Consider the following 19,505-nt stretch of genomic DNA (forward strand, 5'->3'; position numbering starts at 1 on the left):
TACCTCCAAGGTAAATACCCTTTATTTTTATAACTCAAAACAAATGTGTTCATACAGTAACCCACACTCAGCCCTATGAGATAAAAGTTCATGCGTAAATGTTGTATGGTATTTAGTTTGTAATCTTTTCAATTCAGAAGTATATAGAATCGAAGCATGTCAGTATATCAAATATCAAAGAAGATATCAAAGACTCTGACTCATGTTTAATCACTCAATTGATTTTTTAATACATAGGAGAGGACACTCATTCGCTGCCTGCTACATGTTTGGGGGATTCCTCTCCTGTCTCTGGTGTCACAGAAGCGGAGAATTCATCCACAGTTACCGGCGTATCCGGCACAATTACACCCCAAGAACCGGTTGCTGCTGCCTGCCGATTGGCCGTATCCTCACCCGTGCTGTACTGAATTCACAACAAGAGATTGGGAGGGCAATAGGGGGGTAAATGATCGACTTGATCAGTTTATAGGTGTCCTCTCAAACACAAGTGATTCATTAAATACACTGGTTAACAAGTGAATTCTGAGTCCTTGCCTCTTTTACATTGTTGAAATCAAACGTTGCCGGGCCTGAATGGCCTCTCTGGTTGGATTTGTAATGAAAGGTCCATCTTCTGGCTCGTCTGGTGGGGGGATTTGCTGCTCTGGCAGTGGTATGGCGTGCCGGTGTGCCACATTGTGGAGGACACCGCACGCCTTTATAATGCAGCACACCTTCCCGGGATTGTACAGCAGCATACCCCCAGTCCTGTCCAGGCAGCGCCACCGCCCCTTCAGCATGCCGATTGTCCTCTCAATAACGAGTGCGGGAATATGGAGGTCATTGTACCTCCCCTTTTGCTCGGTCTGAGGGTTGGTGAGAGGGGTCATCAGCCAGCTCTTAAGTGGGTAGCCACAGTCACCTGGGGTCAATTAAAGGAACTCCATTTACAGTTTCCATTTATTTTACATACTACTAAAATGGATCACACACTATTGTTGCCAATTAATACAGAAGTGCACCGGGGAAAAGGTGCAACTGATTAGGACTTTTCAGACTTTACACACGGATGTCATACTTTACGCACAGGGGTTATTAACTTGAGTTATTTGCACACAGAGACAATTAGGGGCTTGTTAGAAAGATCTGAAGCTGTAGTTTAACCAGCAAAAAAACAGACTAACTTCAACCACTGACTAGTAATGATACTGTGAATACGGGGTAGAGTTTTGGGGGCGCATGTGCTCAATGCACATCACGGTTCAATATTCGGATAATTACATGAATAAGTGTACACTTAGTGCCAGCTTGTAGTCTGTTCCCAACCACGCTGTTACTCAATTTATGAGTCGTGCGTTGAACCAGGCCACCTCGCCACAATGTTAGTTAATTGCATTTGCGCATCACATATGATTTGCGCATTGATCGAAGGAAATTTATGTTTCCTGTTGACATACACAAATTCATCATGTGATGGCACTTTTATAGCAATGTGTGTGCAGTCGATAGCTCCGATTACATTAGGAAAACCGGCTTTCGCTGCAAATTGCGCTTTAGTCTGGGCCTGTTAAACTACATTGTATGCGAATTTGAAATACCCGGCGGAAGAGTGGATAGTTCCGTCCCACACAGCTGGCATGGGTCGGCTCAGGGTCGACTGGCACAGTCCTAATTGGTCTACCAGCTTCCTCTGGAATGCCCTGGTTGCTAGGAACTCCAGCGTGGTCAGCACCTGTGTTGGCACAGGCAGCGCATTGGTTCTTGCGGTGTCGTGCTCCAAAGCTGGCCACAGCTCTGCGCAGAGTTCCAGGCGGACTGCCCTCGGGAACCTAAAGCGGCCGATGAGCCAGTTATCATCATTTGTTAATAAATCCTCTCTGTCTTTGAACTGACGTTCTCGCCGTATTGCACCGTTTCCAATGTCTTCCAATAGAGCTAAAGCAGCCATTGTTGTTGTTGGTGTTTTCTGCATCACTTTGCGCATGCTTTTATGTCCATGCGTGTAATTGTAGACACGTGGGTGTGTTCATCAGTGCTAATTGTTCATGTGTGTTGTGCATATTGATTTATTATAACAGTTTCCCAGCATCACCTTCAGGTGTCGCTAAAGCACCAAAAGCTGTAGAAATGTGCGTACGCCATCCATGAAGTTGTCGTGAAGAGAGAGAGAGAAGATAGTCTGGTCTGATGAGAGCAAAATTTAACTGTTTGGATGCCTTGATGCAAACCACGTTTGGAGGAGAAATGGCACTGCACATCACCCTAAATACACCATACCAACAGTCAAGTTCGGAGGTGGGAACATGATGGTAAACTTCTCATTATTGAAGGAAGGATGAATGACAGACATTCTTCTGTTAAAAAATCTGCTGCCATCTACGCAGATGATGGAAATGAAATGAGGGTGGACATTTCAGCAGGATCCAAAACATACTGCCAAGGAAACTCTCCATCGGTTTCAAAGAAAGAAAAATAAAGCTGCTAGAATGGCCCAGCCAATCGCATGACTTGAATCCAATTGAAAATCTATGGAAAGAACTGAAACTCAAGGTCCATAAAAGAAGCTTGTTTGGAGGAATTGGCCAAAATCACACCAGAGCAATGCATGCAACTAGTTTCTCCATAAAGAAGGCGTCTTGAAGCTGTAATTGAAAGCAAAGGCTTTTGTACAAGGTATTAAATAAATACCAGTTGGTGTGTTCAATACTTTTTCCCTGTGTCATTTCACATTATTGCACACAACTTAAATGTTTAGCTTATTTGTTCTACTTTGTTTGTATGTATGGATTACTTGGGTTGTTCCCAACATCTGGGGAAATTTTAATGTTAATAGCACATTTGGAAATATATTTAATGAGAAAAATGGTGACGTGTCAAATACTTATTTCAGCCGCTACACACACACACACACACATATATATATATATATATATATATACGTATGATTTTTACTCTATGTGGGGGTGGAAAAAAATCCAACTAATTTAAAAAACAAATCATTGACCATATCTAATCCAGTGATTCTCAACTGTTGTTACCCTAGGACCCGCATTTTCCTATGGTTGCAAAGTCACAACCCACTTAAGAACAATAACATTTTGGGGGGGGGGTTTAGAAATAACCTATGACAACACATGTACAGTATATTTTTAAGCACCATTTCAAATGAGTTTGACATCGCCAAAAGCATATTTCTTCTATGATATCTCACTAATATGATGAGTGATAAGTGTATAACTTTTGACCACAACTATATGAAATCCATCTGTATTAAGTTAGTATGGAGAAAGGGGTGACTGAGTCAAAATTTTTAATCAACACCACAAGATAATTGGTCATTTAATGTAGAAAATGAGTTTAAAGCTGTATTTTCTGATTAAAGTAGAAGAAAAGAAACAAGTGTCAAAAGATTAATTAGCCTCTATTTAGTGCAGTCCTTACATCTATTTTCCTGATTGACACCCTCCTTTTTTTATCCTCCGTTATACCTAGTCCTTTTGTAATAATGGCCTTGGTGTTATATGAGTGTTGTACTTGAACAATCATTACCATTCTGCTGCCTCTGTTCCTCTTTTCTATCTCGCCTTCTCAAAATTTGTCTGTAATCAATGACAGCTGTTAAGTCTGTGTTAATTCAATAATTTACAACTTTGCCTGCCTTTCACCATCCCAACTTTTAATTATCACGCAGAGGCAACCAAGGCTTTACACGTTACAATTTTTTAGGCTGCATGACCTCAGACCATTTCTTTGGCATTTTGCAAGGTCAAACAGCTTCACATCATTTTCCCGCTGCTGGCTGTTGTATTTGTTTTGACAAGTGCTATACTTTTGTATCTTTTTCCACTCTGTGGTGTTAAAATGTTGTACTAACTACACTTTTTAATACTGTTCAAGAGTGACTCTCTCCAGCTCAATTAACTAAGTATCTGCACTGACTAATTCAAGGTTTACAGAGCCAAAAATTTGACAAATGAAAGAACAGTTCTGCATAAGGTGTACACACAAATGGAAACTTTATTTTTTATGCATCTGTCTTGAACAAACGATGTCTTGTTTTTGTACGCTGCCTGAATAATTAAATACTCCCCGTCAAAAAAAGGAACTAGTTAGAATCAAGGCATTCGCAGTTATGAGCCTGTAATCACAAGCATTTCATTTGGTAACTGACATAAATTAGTACACATCACAATTTTTGATTCTATTATTTGAAAGGGAGTGCAGTTGAATGATGTAAATATAGTTGTATGTTTGTCTTGACAGGTAGTAAAAGGCCTAACGTACCTGTGGAGCTTAAAGATACTTCACAGAGGTGAGTACAATTGGGTTTGGATTTTGTGTTGGTAAAAGGAGCCAAGTTAATGAAGATCAGTGTCAGATTGCTGATGTTGCAGTTGTATCAAGCAGTTTGTCTCCGCAGATGTCAAGCCCTCCAATATGCTGGTGAACACCCGAGGACAAGTCAAGCTATGCGACTTTGGTGTCAGCACTCAGGTACACTCTTTTATTTGTTGAATGTTAGAGAGAGAGAGAGAGAGACTTCTACTGTGTACAGTCCTTTATGTGTATGGTCAAGCTGTCAATCACTGCATTAATTTCAGACCCAGTGCTTTCCCAAGGGTCTGTCTCATACATTCACATTCCCCCCAACCTATTGTTCTACACACTTCAAAATTATCTTATTATGACCACATACACTACTGTGAAGCCTCATTGATATGCATTCAAGAGAGGTGGAGAAAGCGTGGGTGGCAGACAATAAAAGCCTTGTCATTGTGTGCATGCTTGTGTCAATGCGTCTTTTTCTCAGCACACAGTATGTCTGTCTGTGTGCCTACAGAGAGCGTTTTTGATGTAAGCCTCTGGGACTTATGTCTGAACATCAACCCTGAAGATTTGTTTACCCCTTTAATATAGACACAGAATTGTTATTAATTTTTAACTTCAAATGTCTTGTAGGTTCCCAGTTCATATAGTCACTCTCTGTCAATACAACACGGTTTAGTCTTCTGTGTTCTAAATTGAAAACAGCCATAAGGGAATTACTTATCACTGTCATTAGAGGCATTCTATGCACGCGCATAAACGCACACGCACACACATGTTTTTCAGAGAGTTCAGAAGAACCCAAACTATTACCTTAAAATGTCAAAATATTTTAATTCAATCTGTTCAATTGAATTAATCTCAATTGTCATTCTCAAATGTCATCCTTGTCATTCATGGACTTGATACCTGTACATCCTTCTTATTCACAGTTGGTAAATTCAATTGCCAAAACATATGTGGGAACAAATGCATATATGGCGGTAAGTGAACCTTAACTATCATACCTTTTCTCTGACTGAGAGCTTTTAACCATGTCAGAATAATTTTTTTATTATTATTATATGATTTGTACACAGCCAGAACGGATATCAGGGGAACAGTATGGTATCCATGCAGATGTTTGGAGTGTTGGAATCTCTTTCATGGAGGTATGACAATCAATTGTCTGACTGAGATTCATAGGAGTATGTGCGTGCGTGCGTGTGTGTGTGTGTGTGTGTGTGCGTGCGTGTGTGTGTGTGCGTGTGCGTGCATGCGTCTTGATTCTAGTGAGAGCTAATGATGATGTAGTGATGCAGTTTTCATTGCTCCCCAGGGTCTTGCTAAAGTGCCTGAGTGACACTTTGTTTTCAAATATAATTTAAATTTCAGTATCCCACTCAGGCTATTGATTCTCAATCTGTTTATAGCCACAGTAGAACAAATTATTTACGCATCTGCCTCAGCTTTTTGTGTCAATAATGTTTATTATCATTACAAGTCTAATAATAAAGAGGAGAACACAGAAAAGGGGCTGTGTCAAAACTATTTATTTTAACTGTGCATTCAGCTACATGAAATTACTTGCACGCCCCCTCAATTTATGATTTAATGGACTTATCTTCACCTATCAATATCATATACAATAAAGCATCCATGGATTAATTGACCTGCCAAATGTCAGGACACATTTCACCCACCTAAGAAGCACACATCCTCACGCTACTGTGTACTCATACTGACTATACCATTCGAACTGTGCAGACTCTGGTCAAGTCAAGTCTGGGTCTTATATGTTCTCAAGACCTGTACGCTTAAAAGAGGTGGGCTTTAGCAAGTTACATGTCATATGATTAAACAATAGCTCCTCTCGCTAGCCATCTCACACAGTGGAAGTGAACACAATGACAGGAGTAGGAGGGCGAATCGGTAAAGTGGTCTCAAATGGTCTCGTGTACGAGTCCGACAGTTCTGCGTTCAATATCATGATACACAGATTTTGGTAATCAACAGGCAGGAAACTGCAGAATGACATCCCCGCGGGCAGTCTCCCAATGAGGAGACACTGAAGTTAAACTTAAAATGTTAAGAAGACTAAAAGACAACAGGACAGAAAAAAAACAACGAAGGACAATAAGAAATAATAAAATGGGATAAGAATAAAAAAAAAAATAATGGATAGATAAATGAATAACTATTAAATAAATGTCTCAATAGTTAATTAAGAAATCAGTTAAAAGCTAAACCAAATAGGTGAGTCGTGAATCTCCTTTTAAAAACATCAACAGACTCTGCGGCAGGCTACTCCAAAGGCGCTGGCCTGAGTGGCTGAATGCAGCCTCTCCATAAGTTTTTGTTCTTGCAGTTGGAATAATTAAAAGGCTGGTGCCAGAGGACCTCAGGGCACATGAGGGTTGATATGAGAACAGCATATCAGATAAATATCATGGCCTCAAGACCGTTAAGAGATTTAAAAAACTAGTAAAAGAACCTCAAATTCCACCCATCCCTCCATCCATCTCGCACCGTTGATTCTGTTAAGGGTCACGAAGGACTAGGAGCCCATCCTCGCTGACTTTTGGCGAGAGGCGGGGTACACCCATTGAACAACAGTCAGAATGTGTTACTTAAGGGCCGTGACAAACGTTTTTGTACGTTTTCGCAAGAATACCAAATAATATTCACTTGCATGTTCTGCTGTTCTTTATACAGTTGGCCCTCGGAATGTTTCCCTATCCACAGGTGAGTTCTTCAGTCCATTATATTCATGAGTCTAAGGTAGAAAAATACACAAGGTATTTTTTTTCTCATTAGTACTCATATTTAATTCCAGGTGTTTGTGATGACATGTTGTATTTTTTTTTATTATTATTCAAGATATATCCCACAAAGGGACAGTCATTACTTTCAAGCATAACGTGCACACACGGACAGTCCTAATCCATACACATACACAAATACATAGTTGTCTGAAACCCTTTAAAAGGGAAAAAATATTTAAAATGATTTGCCTGACTCTGCATGCACTCTTCTTTTGGGGTATGTATTTATAGAATTTGACAAACAGTGTCAAACTTATGGTAAATAGAACGGCACATACACGAGACTAATTTGTTAGTCACCATTCAAATGAGTTGCATTAGATGTCCTCCAGAAAGCCAAGGAGGAAGGGGTTTGTGTCAACTAGATTGCCCCTTAGATTTGTTTTTTGGGGAAGTGATACACGCTATCTTTGATTTGAGTGCAGCATTTTCTCTCATTACATTACCTTAAGTCCTGCTCAGATGTAATTGCCGACCACAGAAGTGACTTCCCAATCTCATCAAATCTTAATTAGCCTTTCAAATGGGTTTAACTCAATAATCTCTAGTTGAGCAATCTGATTCTGGTTACCTTAGCTTCCATCTTGGGCCTCTGCACGAAATGCAAGCCTGTGGTTTCGATCTAAATATAATTATATACTAAATATACTCCTTATGAACCAGCCCTCAAACTCAGGTGCTCGGGGTAAGGACCTTCTGGTAGTTCCAAAGTCGAGGCTTAAAACTAAAGGTGATAAAGCGCTCTCCATCAGCATGCCTCAACTTAGGAACAACCTGCTCAGTGAGATAAAACATGCAAAATCAGTGACATCTTGTAATTCAATTCTTAAAACTCACTTTTACAGACTAGCTTTTGTGATGTCATCTTCCCTCCTTTAAAAAAAAAAAAAAAAAAAAAAAAAATCCACATCAGCGCTCTTGGTCTCAGTCCCTGACGATGGATTCTTTTGCATTGCCTTGGTTCCTCAATCAGTTTTATACAATAGATCGTATGGTAGCTGGTGTCTGTTTCTCTATTTACTAAGGGTGGGACTTTAACAAATTAATCATGATTAATTCATCACAAACAAATTGAAGCCTTGATAAGCAGTGATGTCGGTAATGCGTTACAAATACTAAAAAAATGCTGCCATTTTGAGGAATGCGTTATTTTTCCCGGGAAAGTAATTCGACTACAGTTACTTCTTCAAACCAGCAAAGTTACTTTTGAGTCATCAATGTCTCTCACCAAGCACTAATTTGTGGCCAGTGATTTGAACAAAACGCAATCCAGCTATTCAATAGCATCTAACCGTTCACACAGACCGCTTATTTCTCAACTTACAGTGAAAGCCGCGGCACGGTGGACGACTGGTTAGAGCGTCAGCCTCACAGTTCTGAGGACCCGGGTTCAATCCCCGGCCCCGCCTGTGTGGAGTTTGCATGTCCTCCCCGTGCCTGCGTGGGTTTTCTCCGGGTACTCCGTTATCCTCCCACATCCGAAAAACATGCATGAATTGGAGACTCTAAATTGCCCTTAGGCATGACTGTGAGTGCGAATGGTTGTTTGTTCCTATGTGCCCTGCGATTGGCTGGCAACCAGTTCAGGGTGTACCCCGCCTCCTGCCCGATGACAGCTGGGATAGGCTCCAGCACGCCCGCGACCCTAGTGAGGAGAAGCGGCTCAGAAAATGGATGGATGGATACAGTGAAAACCATTGGGAGGTGATTGTTTATTCTATGCACAGTGACGGTAAAATATCATACAAGTGCAAAGAAATGGACAATTTCACTACCGCCACATTATTTTTATTTTCCTTAGTAAAAAGTGTGTTTGATTGTTGTTACTTTTTTATTTACACATTAACGATAGTTTTACTACCGTGTTAAGCTTGCAATGCATTGTGGGTTAATTATTCATACCAAAGTGCGAGGTCATAAATCGTCATACAATAAGTACTGACTCATTGAAGGACTTGCAATACTTATTTAAAAAATATTTACAATGAAAGGTGAGAACTTTCAACTTCGCCTGTAGTCCGGACTGTGAGCTGGTTTAACGTGCTGTCACGTCAGTACGTGACACCCCCACCACCACCCCCCACCCACAATCACGTCAATCACCCACAGCTTTGCTAGTTAAACAGTTGTCATCCTGTCACCTTTTCTCGCTCCTACGATGGTGAGAGGATTGGTGTGTGCATGCATCACTCTCACGTTTACGTGCACGCATGCACGAATGCCCGCACACACAGTTGCCTTCGCGGACCACAATCGGCATACATCAGTTAAGAGTCGTTAGAGCAGTGTACTGACAATGGTGTGCTTGTTTATGTTTAGGTCCTTATTGTACTGTGTTGGCATGTCAAGTCTACACTAAGTTGCTCATTTAATGTGCAAAGCAAACTTATTTATATAACGCATTTCATACACAAGGTAACGCAATGTGCTTTATATGATTAAAAGCATTTAAAAACAAAAAAACCGGCTTCAACTACACTAGTATCTAGGTTATTGGTCCATGTTGATGACATCATTCTGTATCTTGTGTGGTGTACGTTACCGAGTAATGGGTACGGTTAAGTTAATGCTTTTGTTTTACTGTGGATTAAGTGATATTCCTGCCGCTTGGCAGCTGCTGAAAAAGTTACTTTTTTTCTAACTTTGTTAACTTTTGAAATCAAGTAATCGGCAAAGTAACTGTGACTTTTTCAAGGTAACTGTGGCAACACTGTTGATAAGTGTGTTTTTTTTGCAAATTTTTGCAAAAAGGAGTTTTCATACTACTGAAGCACTTCACCCCACGTGGTCCAACTTTTCAACTGCCACACAGAAACCATTTAAAGGCCATATTGTTCTAAAATAACTGTCCTAAAATGGCACTTTATGTGCACTTTTTCTACTGGCATACAGAAACAATTTAAAGGCAATATTTTTCGAAAATAACTGTCCTAAAATGGCACTTTAACTTGAGGTCTGTTTAATTATGGCCAGGGATGTTTTTTTGTTTGTTAGTTTTTCTCTTGTTTTGTATTGAAATGCAATTAAATTCATTTTTCCAGAGTTAACAATATTCCTGTCTGTGTCAATTATTTCATTCAGTCATCCACTAAAATCCATTTCAATTAAACCATGTTGCTTTTTAGGACAAATATTGTTATACGATTAAAACGCGATAAGATTAATTACACAGCCTCTAATTAAATGAATTTTTTTTTTATCACGTCCCCCCCCTCGACTATTTATACTTGTAATTTGTTATATGCATGCTTTTCTTCTGTCAAAGCACTTTGTAAACATGTGTTAAGGTGCTATATAGATAAAGTTGTTATTATTACTAGATACAAATCCACGATGTAGTCCTTGTAATTTCCGGTTCTTGATCATGTTTGTGAAGTGCAGCAATACGTAAAAGCCTAAAAAGTCTTAGTGAGTGTCTTAGTGTCATGCAGCTTTGTAATCCCTTAATTTTTCTCAGCCTCCATATGGTACTGCAGACCGATCACCTGCAGGCTGTTGCAGAGTGGTCTGGCAAGAGTACTTGGATCTAGCAAGTTAGGTACAGCTAGCCAAAGTCCTCAGGCCGAAGATGTCATTTTTACAGACGTTGGCACAGCTGTCCATACAAACCTCCCACTACAACTTCCCTGAGACCGTTTTAATACAGATTGAGGATTGAATTTTTTTTTAGTCTGTACTGTAGTCTAATGAAAGATACAAGATATTTTTTTTAGACTGTTTTAAACTTCTGAAAGGCCAATAGCATCACTTATGAGGCTTTTTTATGTATTTATTTTTTCCTTCCAGAAACTGTAGTGGCGTGTGCGTGAGTGCGTGCTCACAGTGGATCGTAACATGAGTTGATACTTGTGTTTGTCATGATCGTTTTCTGTCAGGAGTTAATAGAGTTCTTGCCGAAAAGTCTTTGAGGACACTAGAATATGATGATGTGTGTACAGCCAGCAGCACTTTTGGTTCGGACTGACTTTTTTGTTGTATTTTGTTTTTTTTATTTTCAAACTTCACTCATCGCAGTGTTTGTGAATATTTTGACTTTATATAGCTACCCTGAGCAAGATCTTAATTCATCATAGTATAATGCTTGAGCATATTTGTAAAAGGTCATACAAAACAGAAGGGAAGGAAATCTTTTCCAAAACAAAGTATGACAACAATGCAAATTAAAGGTAATATTGTGCAGGGATGACCTGTTCAGTCTAGATAGACTTCAATGCTCATGTTCATATTTAAGTGATGAAAAAAAATCATAGATTTAACAAACAGTTTTACGGAAAAGAATGATATGGAGTAGATCACTTTTGATACGCCCCTTTCCCATGCAAAAATAAGTGTTTGGTTATGCCTGAATTGGTTTGTGTTCCACAATACAATTTCAACCTCTGAAGCAGTATGCAATTTGGTCCAAGTAATTATTTCAGGAGAAATTACTTTTAAATTGTTGCTTTTAATGTGTCTTAATCAGGCAAAAGTGGATATGGAGGCAGTTTAAGAGTCTCTAGATGTTTACAGTGTGTGGGAACCTGTATTTGAGTGAATCAATAAGTGGCGTAATATACTGTCAAAAGAGTTGCATAACAAAATTTTTATAGGAATCAGCCACCGTCATTTACACAAAATATAAACTTTAGTTTTATTTGTTTATTGTTATTGTTATTTTGTTTTCGTTTCACCATGAAGGTAAATGGAACGTAAAAGGTTAACTTTCATCATCGTACAGCCAAACAGAGGAATTGAGGAGCCATTGTCACGTCATCGTCTCCTTCCATCCATTTTGTGAGCCGCTTCTCCTCACTAGGGTCGCGGGCGTGCTGGAGCCTATCCCAGCTATCATCGGGCAGGAGGCGGGGTACACCCTGAACTGGTTGCCAGCCAATCGCAGGGCACATACAAACAAACAACCATTCGCACTCACATTCACACCTACGGGGAATTTAGAGTCTCCAATTCATGCATATTTTTGGGATGTGGGAGGAAGGCGGGACCGGGGATTGAACCCCGGTCCTCAGAACTGTGAGGCTGAGGCTCTAACCAGTCGTCCACCGTGCCGCCACGTCATCGTCTCTTTTGACCAAATTTTAAATACAGGGAACCCTGCATATTCACGGTCTTTTCGCAGTCTTGTGCGATTATTACTTTGAAGCCATCTTGTGGAATCTTGGTTTTATTGTAAGGTTTGATTCATTGAAGGTGTGTTTTCGTCTTTTTTGAGATATCCTGTTTTGTTGGCGGCCATTGAACGTAAGGCAAAAAAACAAAAATGAATGTGAATATTTTGTTTTGCTTTCCTCCCGACGAAGTGACTAATTTAGTCTACTACGCAAAGTCTGCTTTGCATTACAATTTGCCTCTTATTTCCGAACATTTCGTGTTGTGTGTAAATGCCTAAAGGTGAGTTTATCGACTTGAAGTGCTAGTGTGCATATTTGTCCATGTGTGATGTCACATTCACAAATGAGCGAAAAGTACATGAAAAGTGCTACAGTGGAACCTCAATTTAACACCCTATTCGGGGGTCCTTCAACAATTCCATTTTTTTCCTGTCAAAATGGGGATGCTGTGTGTACGTTAATGAGTTGTTCCAGATATTGGGAGAAAAAAAAATCCCGCGTCCACATTGAACACCTGCTTCATGCATGCTGTTTTATTTTCACCCCCTCCCAATGTAATAGTTTTCTGTTTCTGTCATTTTATTACATTTCTGACTCAGTGATATATTGCGAATGACTCTGCCTTTGGTTCGGCCTTTATACCCACCTAGCTACTGCCGGTCTGGACCAATCTTTGCATCATGTTGAGAAGTTTACAACCATGCTGTCTCCAGTGTCGAGCCAATAAGCCTTGCCTGCCCGTTAGACCTGTGCTGGAGTCTTCCATCACCTTGCTGTTTGTACATGCAGACTTGTATTTTTTCATACCTTTTTTGGCCCATCTGGTTTAGAGCCAGAAGTGTTGGAGATTTGTGTGACGTTCACCTAGAAGAAGTGACTCAGCAGAGAAAAAAGAAACAAGTTCACTTCGAAGCAATGCGCGCAGTGTGAGGTTGTTCAATTCCGACAGAGGCAATACCTGTATGTACTGTGTCATATTGTTTGTTGGGTGACTTCAAGTGTGAATGTGCACTGAAAGCAAGTTTGTGAGATTACTTGGGACATGTTTGTTGAAATGTTTTGGTGACACATGCGGGCTAATTTAATGTATGATAATAGTTTTCAATGGGTTACTATTGGTTTAGCAGCTAATTTGAGTTTCTGTTTTGCATTTGCTGTGAATGTTTGTCATTGATGAACATGGCTGATAGATTTGTTTTTTTCTTTATTTTTATTTTCACTCTGCTGAACTGTTGATGTCAAGAATGTAAATTAAAGCCACAAATTACCATGAGGACATGCCTGGCATAATCTGTCCCAGAGTTTAGCTCACTGTCTAGCTCGGGACTAAGCATAGTCGTCGTGTTAGGGGGGACAGTACGATGTATTTGTAACTATTAAAATAGTTCTTTTTACACTTGAAAATGTTAGGAATATTTCTTAAAACATTCTCTTAAAACATGGTTTTATGATACAGTGGGGCAAAAAAGTATTTAGTCAGCCACCAATTGCGCAAGTTCTCCCACTTAAAAAGATGAGAGAGGACTGTAATTTTGGTCAAGGTATACCTTGCCTATGAGAGACAAAATGAGGAAAAAAAATCTGATTTTTAAAGAATTATGGTGGAAAAGAAGTATTTGGTCACCTACAAACAAAGAAGATTTCTGGCTGTCACAGAACCCACTGAACCTCAAGGTTGTCCTTTGGAAATAATGTTTTTCTTTTTTTATATCATCTGTTAAATATGTATTCTGAATCCAAACATATTGGAGGCCAGCATCCTGAATCGACTTTCAAGTTCCACTGTGTTATAGGTTGGCACTTGCAGCATGCTCACTTTGACATCTGGTCATGCCGATTGTAGCGATTATTGTACATCTCAGTACCTCGATAACCTGCAAGGCAAGAATAAAGTGCTACTCTGAGAATTCACATTAGTGGATCTTTTATCGCCATTCTCCCAAATGAGACCAAGGCCATTAACAATTGTGTGTTTTCATTATGTAAATGGTGTTACGCATACCCACAAATTGCCACCAGGAAAGCAATAATTTTCTCCTAGTGATCATAATGTGTCCAAGTGGATCGTCTTGATTATGATATGCTAATTACATTTTGCCATATCGCCCTTCTTTGGTTTGTGTTACAGATTCAGAAAAACCAAGGGTCTTTAATGGTAAGTTGTATTGTATTTTGATTTCTTCACAAAACTGTTAGCATGGTCTCACGTTCTCAAGTTGCATTGAAATATTTGCTCATGCTTATACTGCTGGTGTTATATTTGGTGCTCACATGGAATTACAAAGAAAAAAAGTCAGGCGCTAAAGATGGCTTTGTCTGACTTCCCTGCATTTGATTTATCTGCAAAGACTGATTTTCCATATTGCCAAGAAATTCCCCATCAGATAACATGTTTTGCATCTCCTCCTTCAGCCTCTTCAGTTGCTGCAATGCATCGTTGATGAGGTGAGTCGTCGTCTTATGTGCTTTTGCATCTAAAGTCAGTCCTAATGGACCAGAAAGCTTATATTTTGTTTCCTAATGAAGCAAACCACTCGTGCAGCTTGGCTCCCCGCTCACTGAGCTTTTCACCCAAAGCAACTGCCTTCGACAATAGAATACAATATGTACTTGCACATTTGTATGAACCTTTCATTCATTGTGTTATGCATAACACTGCTCTTCTGTATTCTACAAAGTCAGCAACAAGATTAGATTTGAAAAAAACATTTTCAGACTGGAATTCAAAGCACTTGCCTTGTGTGATATTTTTATCCCAAACGTTTAGCCGAAAATGTGTTACATTGTTGTTACTGCATTGAAGAAGTAAGAGATTGTTTGGTCATTTGACGTAATGACTGTAATGAATTGTAATAACTTATTGACAGAATGACTAAAATTGTACCAGGGGTGTCCATAGGTCTTATGGATTGGGGCGTGGGGGGGTGCTTAGCCCCCAGGAGATGCACAGGATGTGAGTGAATGTGGCACGCGAGCACGATATTTTACAAATAGCTAATGAAGACTGATAAATAGTTTTTTAACGTTCTTGGACAGTTTTTAAAACAATACAATAAAGGGTAAAAGTTCAGTCACGTCATTAGATTTGTTGTGTTTGTAGTGCTTCATCTTTATGTAAACGGTTTTCAGGGCGCTTTCTGGAGCTGGAACGTTTTCTTGCACGTTTTTGAGCGTTTTTGCATGTTTTATACTCCCGCATTGCATCACGTGACCGACCCATTGGCCCGCGCAGCCCCTCTGCGTCGCTTGACGCGCACATGGCAAAAATTGTTGCTGCACGTAAAATGCCGCAGAGATCATGTCTCGTGATTGGTCCGGTTTAGTCACATGCTGAGATGATGTAATCAGCATTCCTCCCGGTTCCACATAGCACCTATGCGACCGCCTTCTCGATCGATTTTGCAGTATAATTCAACGTATCATCTGGTCCCATTGTTGTTGCTTTGTTCCTTGTTACGGAAAGTAAAGTAAAAACGGCTACCGGAAATGGCCCAAAAATGCAGAGGAAACTCTACCCTGTTGCAGTCCTAGCCAATACCAGCCGTAGCGACACCCCCGACTTGGAGGAGAACTGCAGTACACTTTTAAAACAGCGCGTGTGGGTTGCGATCGAGTATAAAGGCAAAGTGCGTGCGGGATAGCCGCAGTGACGTCAGTATAAGTATAAAGAAGCCTTTATAGTACATGTTTCTGCATGTTTTTACATGTCCTTGTTCGCATGTAATAGTAAGAATTACCTGTCATGAATATGTATTATTAGTTTGGTATTTAAAGAGGGCGTTGAAACCTTGGAGTCGTGCAGGAACATGCAAAACGTGACGGAGCGTGCGGGTGTGCGGGAACGTGCAGGGGCGTGCGGGAACATGCAGAAGCGTTCGGGGGCATGCGGGAGGGCGGTTCTTTGAAAACGGACACACAAACTTTGAGCTTTAAGTATATAGATTTCACGAGACAAAATGGTGTCGTGTTAAATACTTATTTCAATCACTATATGTGTCAAGTGAAGCACAGCACAACAGTTTAGTTTAACAATAATTTGTCAAGCCATCTGTTCATGTAATTCTTTATATTTTGTATGAAACAACTGCAATGAAAGAAGTTGTTCTGTTCTTCATGTTAAACCATAGTGATCTATTGAAAAATATTTTCAGCCGATACCTAGAAGGAGAGCTTCTCTGTAGTTGGTCCTACCATCTGCCCACTGTCTGCTCTCATTAATGTACCTCTTTTCTGTTTGAGGAGAAGCAAGCAGCTCCCACTGATCAGGAACTCCCTCTTTATTTTCAAGCCTGTAATTACTGATCTAATTTTGCCTAATAACTGCTTCATGGCAATGACATGTATATTCACTCGTACCCTTGTAGTGTTTTTCTCATGGTGGAACCATGTTGACAACCAGAGGAATAATTCACACAGATGAACCACTTTCATCATCCTGCTTTCTTTTGTGCTGTTGCCACATCAAAGCTGCAAGTCTTCCTCTCAGCTGGAAACATGAATACATGCATAAGTGTTTGTTTGATACCGCAAAAGGTCCATGTGGCAGTAAATATGTGGACATAGATTGTCATATTTAAAATGCACGTTTTATTTATTTTATTTTGCCATTTATTTGGTACATTCAGTTTAAGAGCGTACAGGTTTGTAGGGTGCATTGTTTAAAGGTCTACTCTTGCTTGTGTAAGTGCATGCATATAATATGTTTAAAACTATGATTTATCACTCATCTGTGGTAGAAACACTGTAAAGTGCAGTTAGATAAGATGGAACCAATTTCTTTGTGAATTTAAATAGGTTCATGCATCATGGTTTGCGTGAGGTTGCCCCGAGCACAGCATGAAGAAATGGAGAACACTACCCAGAGGTGTTTTTAGTGGCACAGCAGGGCTTCAAATGTAATGTGTATTTAGAAAACTTTTAAGGTACAGATTACATTTTTTTTTTTTCTTCTGTTTAGAATTGCCATTACACTTATTTTTGTCATTTCTATTTCTGGACCATGTGGAAAGCTTTCTATACGTTGAGATGTTTCAGGTGAAAGTCCTCAGATATTTTGTCTATGCCATTTTTGGTTCTGATTGTTGACCTGCTGACACCACCTTTCTACTTCTGGTAAGCCGGGCATACAGTATATTGTAGGACTTGAACTTTGTTTTAAATCATGCATCACCATGTAAGGAAAGTCAAACCTGTAGACTGTAATGCTTACACGTCAAGGACTACTTCACTGGTTGCAAAGTTAGACACTGTACTGTAGGTGTTGCAAGTGTGTGTTTCATACTGTCAAAATAAGAAGGTGACAGTTCTACTATCTGTGGACTTGGAAAGTTTATGGTAAAAGCAGTACTAACAATGTGTGTCTGCTGCGTGTGGCTAATGCATGGATCCCGATGCTAATTGTCAAGTGTGATTCTGTGGCTTTGTTATGAAGTGCTTCCTTGCTTTTACATTCTTCATGGGGTCTGCGATGCGCTTTAGACATGCTTTTTTTCTTCTTCTCCAGAATCGTGTAGTCACTAGCCCCTCCTTAATGCCAGCCCCCTTATGTAGTATGGGCAGGGTGAGCAACGGCTGATTTGCATGAGACAGAAAGTGTCCTTTTCAAATCTGCAGTAGAAGGTGTTCAAGTCGTCGGCTAGTCTTTTATTGTTCTCATCTTGGGGGGTTGGTCGCTTGTAATTGGTTAGCGATTGTAATTTATGTCAGACTGATTTAGTCGTTAGCTGTAAACTGTTTTTCTAACTTTACTGCATAGTTTCTCTTTGCAATGTTAATTTCTTTAGTCAGCTGGTTTCTAGCGCGATTATACAGGGCCCTGTCCCCACTTCAACATGCATCCTCTTTAGCCTGGCGAAGTTGCTTAAGTTTGCCAATGAACCACGGTTTGTTGTTATTGAATGAGCGAAATGACTTTGTTGGTCCACACACCTCTTCACAGAAACTGATATAGGATATGACAGTGTCGGTATATTAATCCAGGCTGCCAGTTGAATTTTCAAAGACCGCTTGGAAGTTCTATCTTTGCTTCGTTCGTCCACTTTTTCACTGTTTTCACCGTAGGCCTTTAAGTTCTAGCCTGTATGCTGGTATTAAGTGAATTACAGTGGGTACGGAAAGTATTCAGACCCCCTTAAATTTATATTGCAGCCATGTGCTAAATTCATTTAAATTCATTTTTTTCCACATTAATGTACACACAGCACCCCATATTGACAGAAAAAAAAGCGGAATTGTTCAAATTTTTGCAGATTTATAAAAAAGCACACGCCCATAAGTATTCAGTCCCTTTGCTCAGTATTTAGTCGAACCCTTTTGAGCTAATACAGCCATGAGTCTTTTTGGGAATGATGCAAAAAGATTTTAACACCTGGATTTGGGGATCATCTGCCATTCCTCCTTGGAGATCCTCTCCAGTTCTGTCAGATTGGATGGGCAGCCATTTTCAGGTCTTTCCAGATACCCAATCCTCAATTGGGTTTAAGTCAGGGCTCTGGCTGGGCCATTCAAGAACAGTCACAGAGTTATTCTGAAGCCACTCGTTCGGTATTTTAGCTGTGTCCTTAGGGTCATTTTCTTGTTTGAAGGTGAACCTTGGGCCCAGTCTGAGGTTCTGAGCACTCTGGAGAAGGTTTTCGTCCAGGATATCCCTGTACTTGGCCGCATTCACCTTTCCTTTGATTGCAACCAGTCCCTGCAGCTGAAAAACACACCCACAGCACGATGCTGCCACCACCATGCTTCACCGATGGGACTGTATTGGACAGGTGATGAGCAGTGACTGGTTTTCTCCAAACATGCCACTTAGAATTAAGGCCAACAATTTCTATCTCATCAGACCAGAGAATCTTATTTCTCACCATTTTGGAGTCCTTCAGGTGTTTTTGTTTTTGTTTTGTTTTTTAGCAAACTCCATGCGGGCTTTCATGTGTCTTGCACTGAGGAGAGGCTTCCGTCGAGCTACTCTGCCATAAAGCCCTGACTGGTGGAGGGCTGCAGTGATGGTTGACTTTCTCGAACTTTCGCCCATTTCCCGACTGCATCTCTGGAGCTCAGCAACAGTGATCTTTGGGTTCGTTACCTCTCTCAGCAAGGCTCTTCTCCCCCAATTGCTCAGTTCGGCCGGACGGCCAGCTCTATGAAGGGTTCTGATCGTCCCAAACGTCTTCCATTTAAGGATTATGGAGGCCACTGTGCTCTTAGGAACCTTAACTGCAGCAGAAATGTTTTTGTAACCTTGGCCACATCCGTGCAGTTCCTTTGACCTCATGATTCTCATTTGCTCTGA

At 40.2% G+C, this 19,505-nt stretch overlaps 1 protein-coding gene across 15 annotated transcripts in view; it reads left to right on the plus strand.

The window, feature by feature from the left end:
* map2k5 (mitogen-activated protein kinase kinase 5) overlaps positions 1-19,505 on the plus strand; it is a 94,563-nt gene that overhangs the window by 52,274 nt on the left and 22,784 nt on the right. For 13 of the 15 annotated variants that reach the window (XR_009786097.1, XM_061759987.1, XM_061759997.1 and 10 more), the window contains 7 exons: positions 4,246-4,294; positions 4,403-4,476; positions 5,241-5,291; positions 5,388-5,459; positions 7,003-7,032; positions 14,349-14,375; positions 14,633-14,665. Coding sequence is in view for 14 of the 15 variants with exons in the window: in XM_061759987.1 (XP_061615971.1) it covers positions 4,246-4,294; positions 4,403-4,476; positions 5,241-5,291; positions 5,388-5,459; positions 7,003-7,032; positions 14,349-14,375; positions 14,633-14,665 (336 nt within the window). In the remaining variant the exon portion in view is untranslated. Of the gene's footprint in view, positions 1-4,245; positions 4,295-4,402; positions 4,477-5,240; positions 5,292-5,387; positions 5,460-7,002; positions 7,033-12,870; positions 14,323-14,348; positions 14,376-14,632; positions 14,666-19,505 lie in introns of those variants that run through there. The other 2 variants (XM_061760005.1, XM_061760032.1) reach the window with 1 other exon arrangement.

Source organism: Phyllopteryx taeniolatus, chromosome 2 (genome assembly GCF_024500385.1).
Source record: "Phyllopteryx taeniolatus isolate TA_2022b chromosome 2, UOR_Ptae_1.2, whole genome shotgun sequence".
NCBI lineage: Eukaryota > Metazoa > Chordata > Actinopteri > Syngnathiformes > Syngnathidae > Phyllopteryx > Phyllopteryx taeniolatus.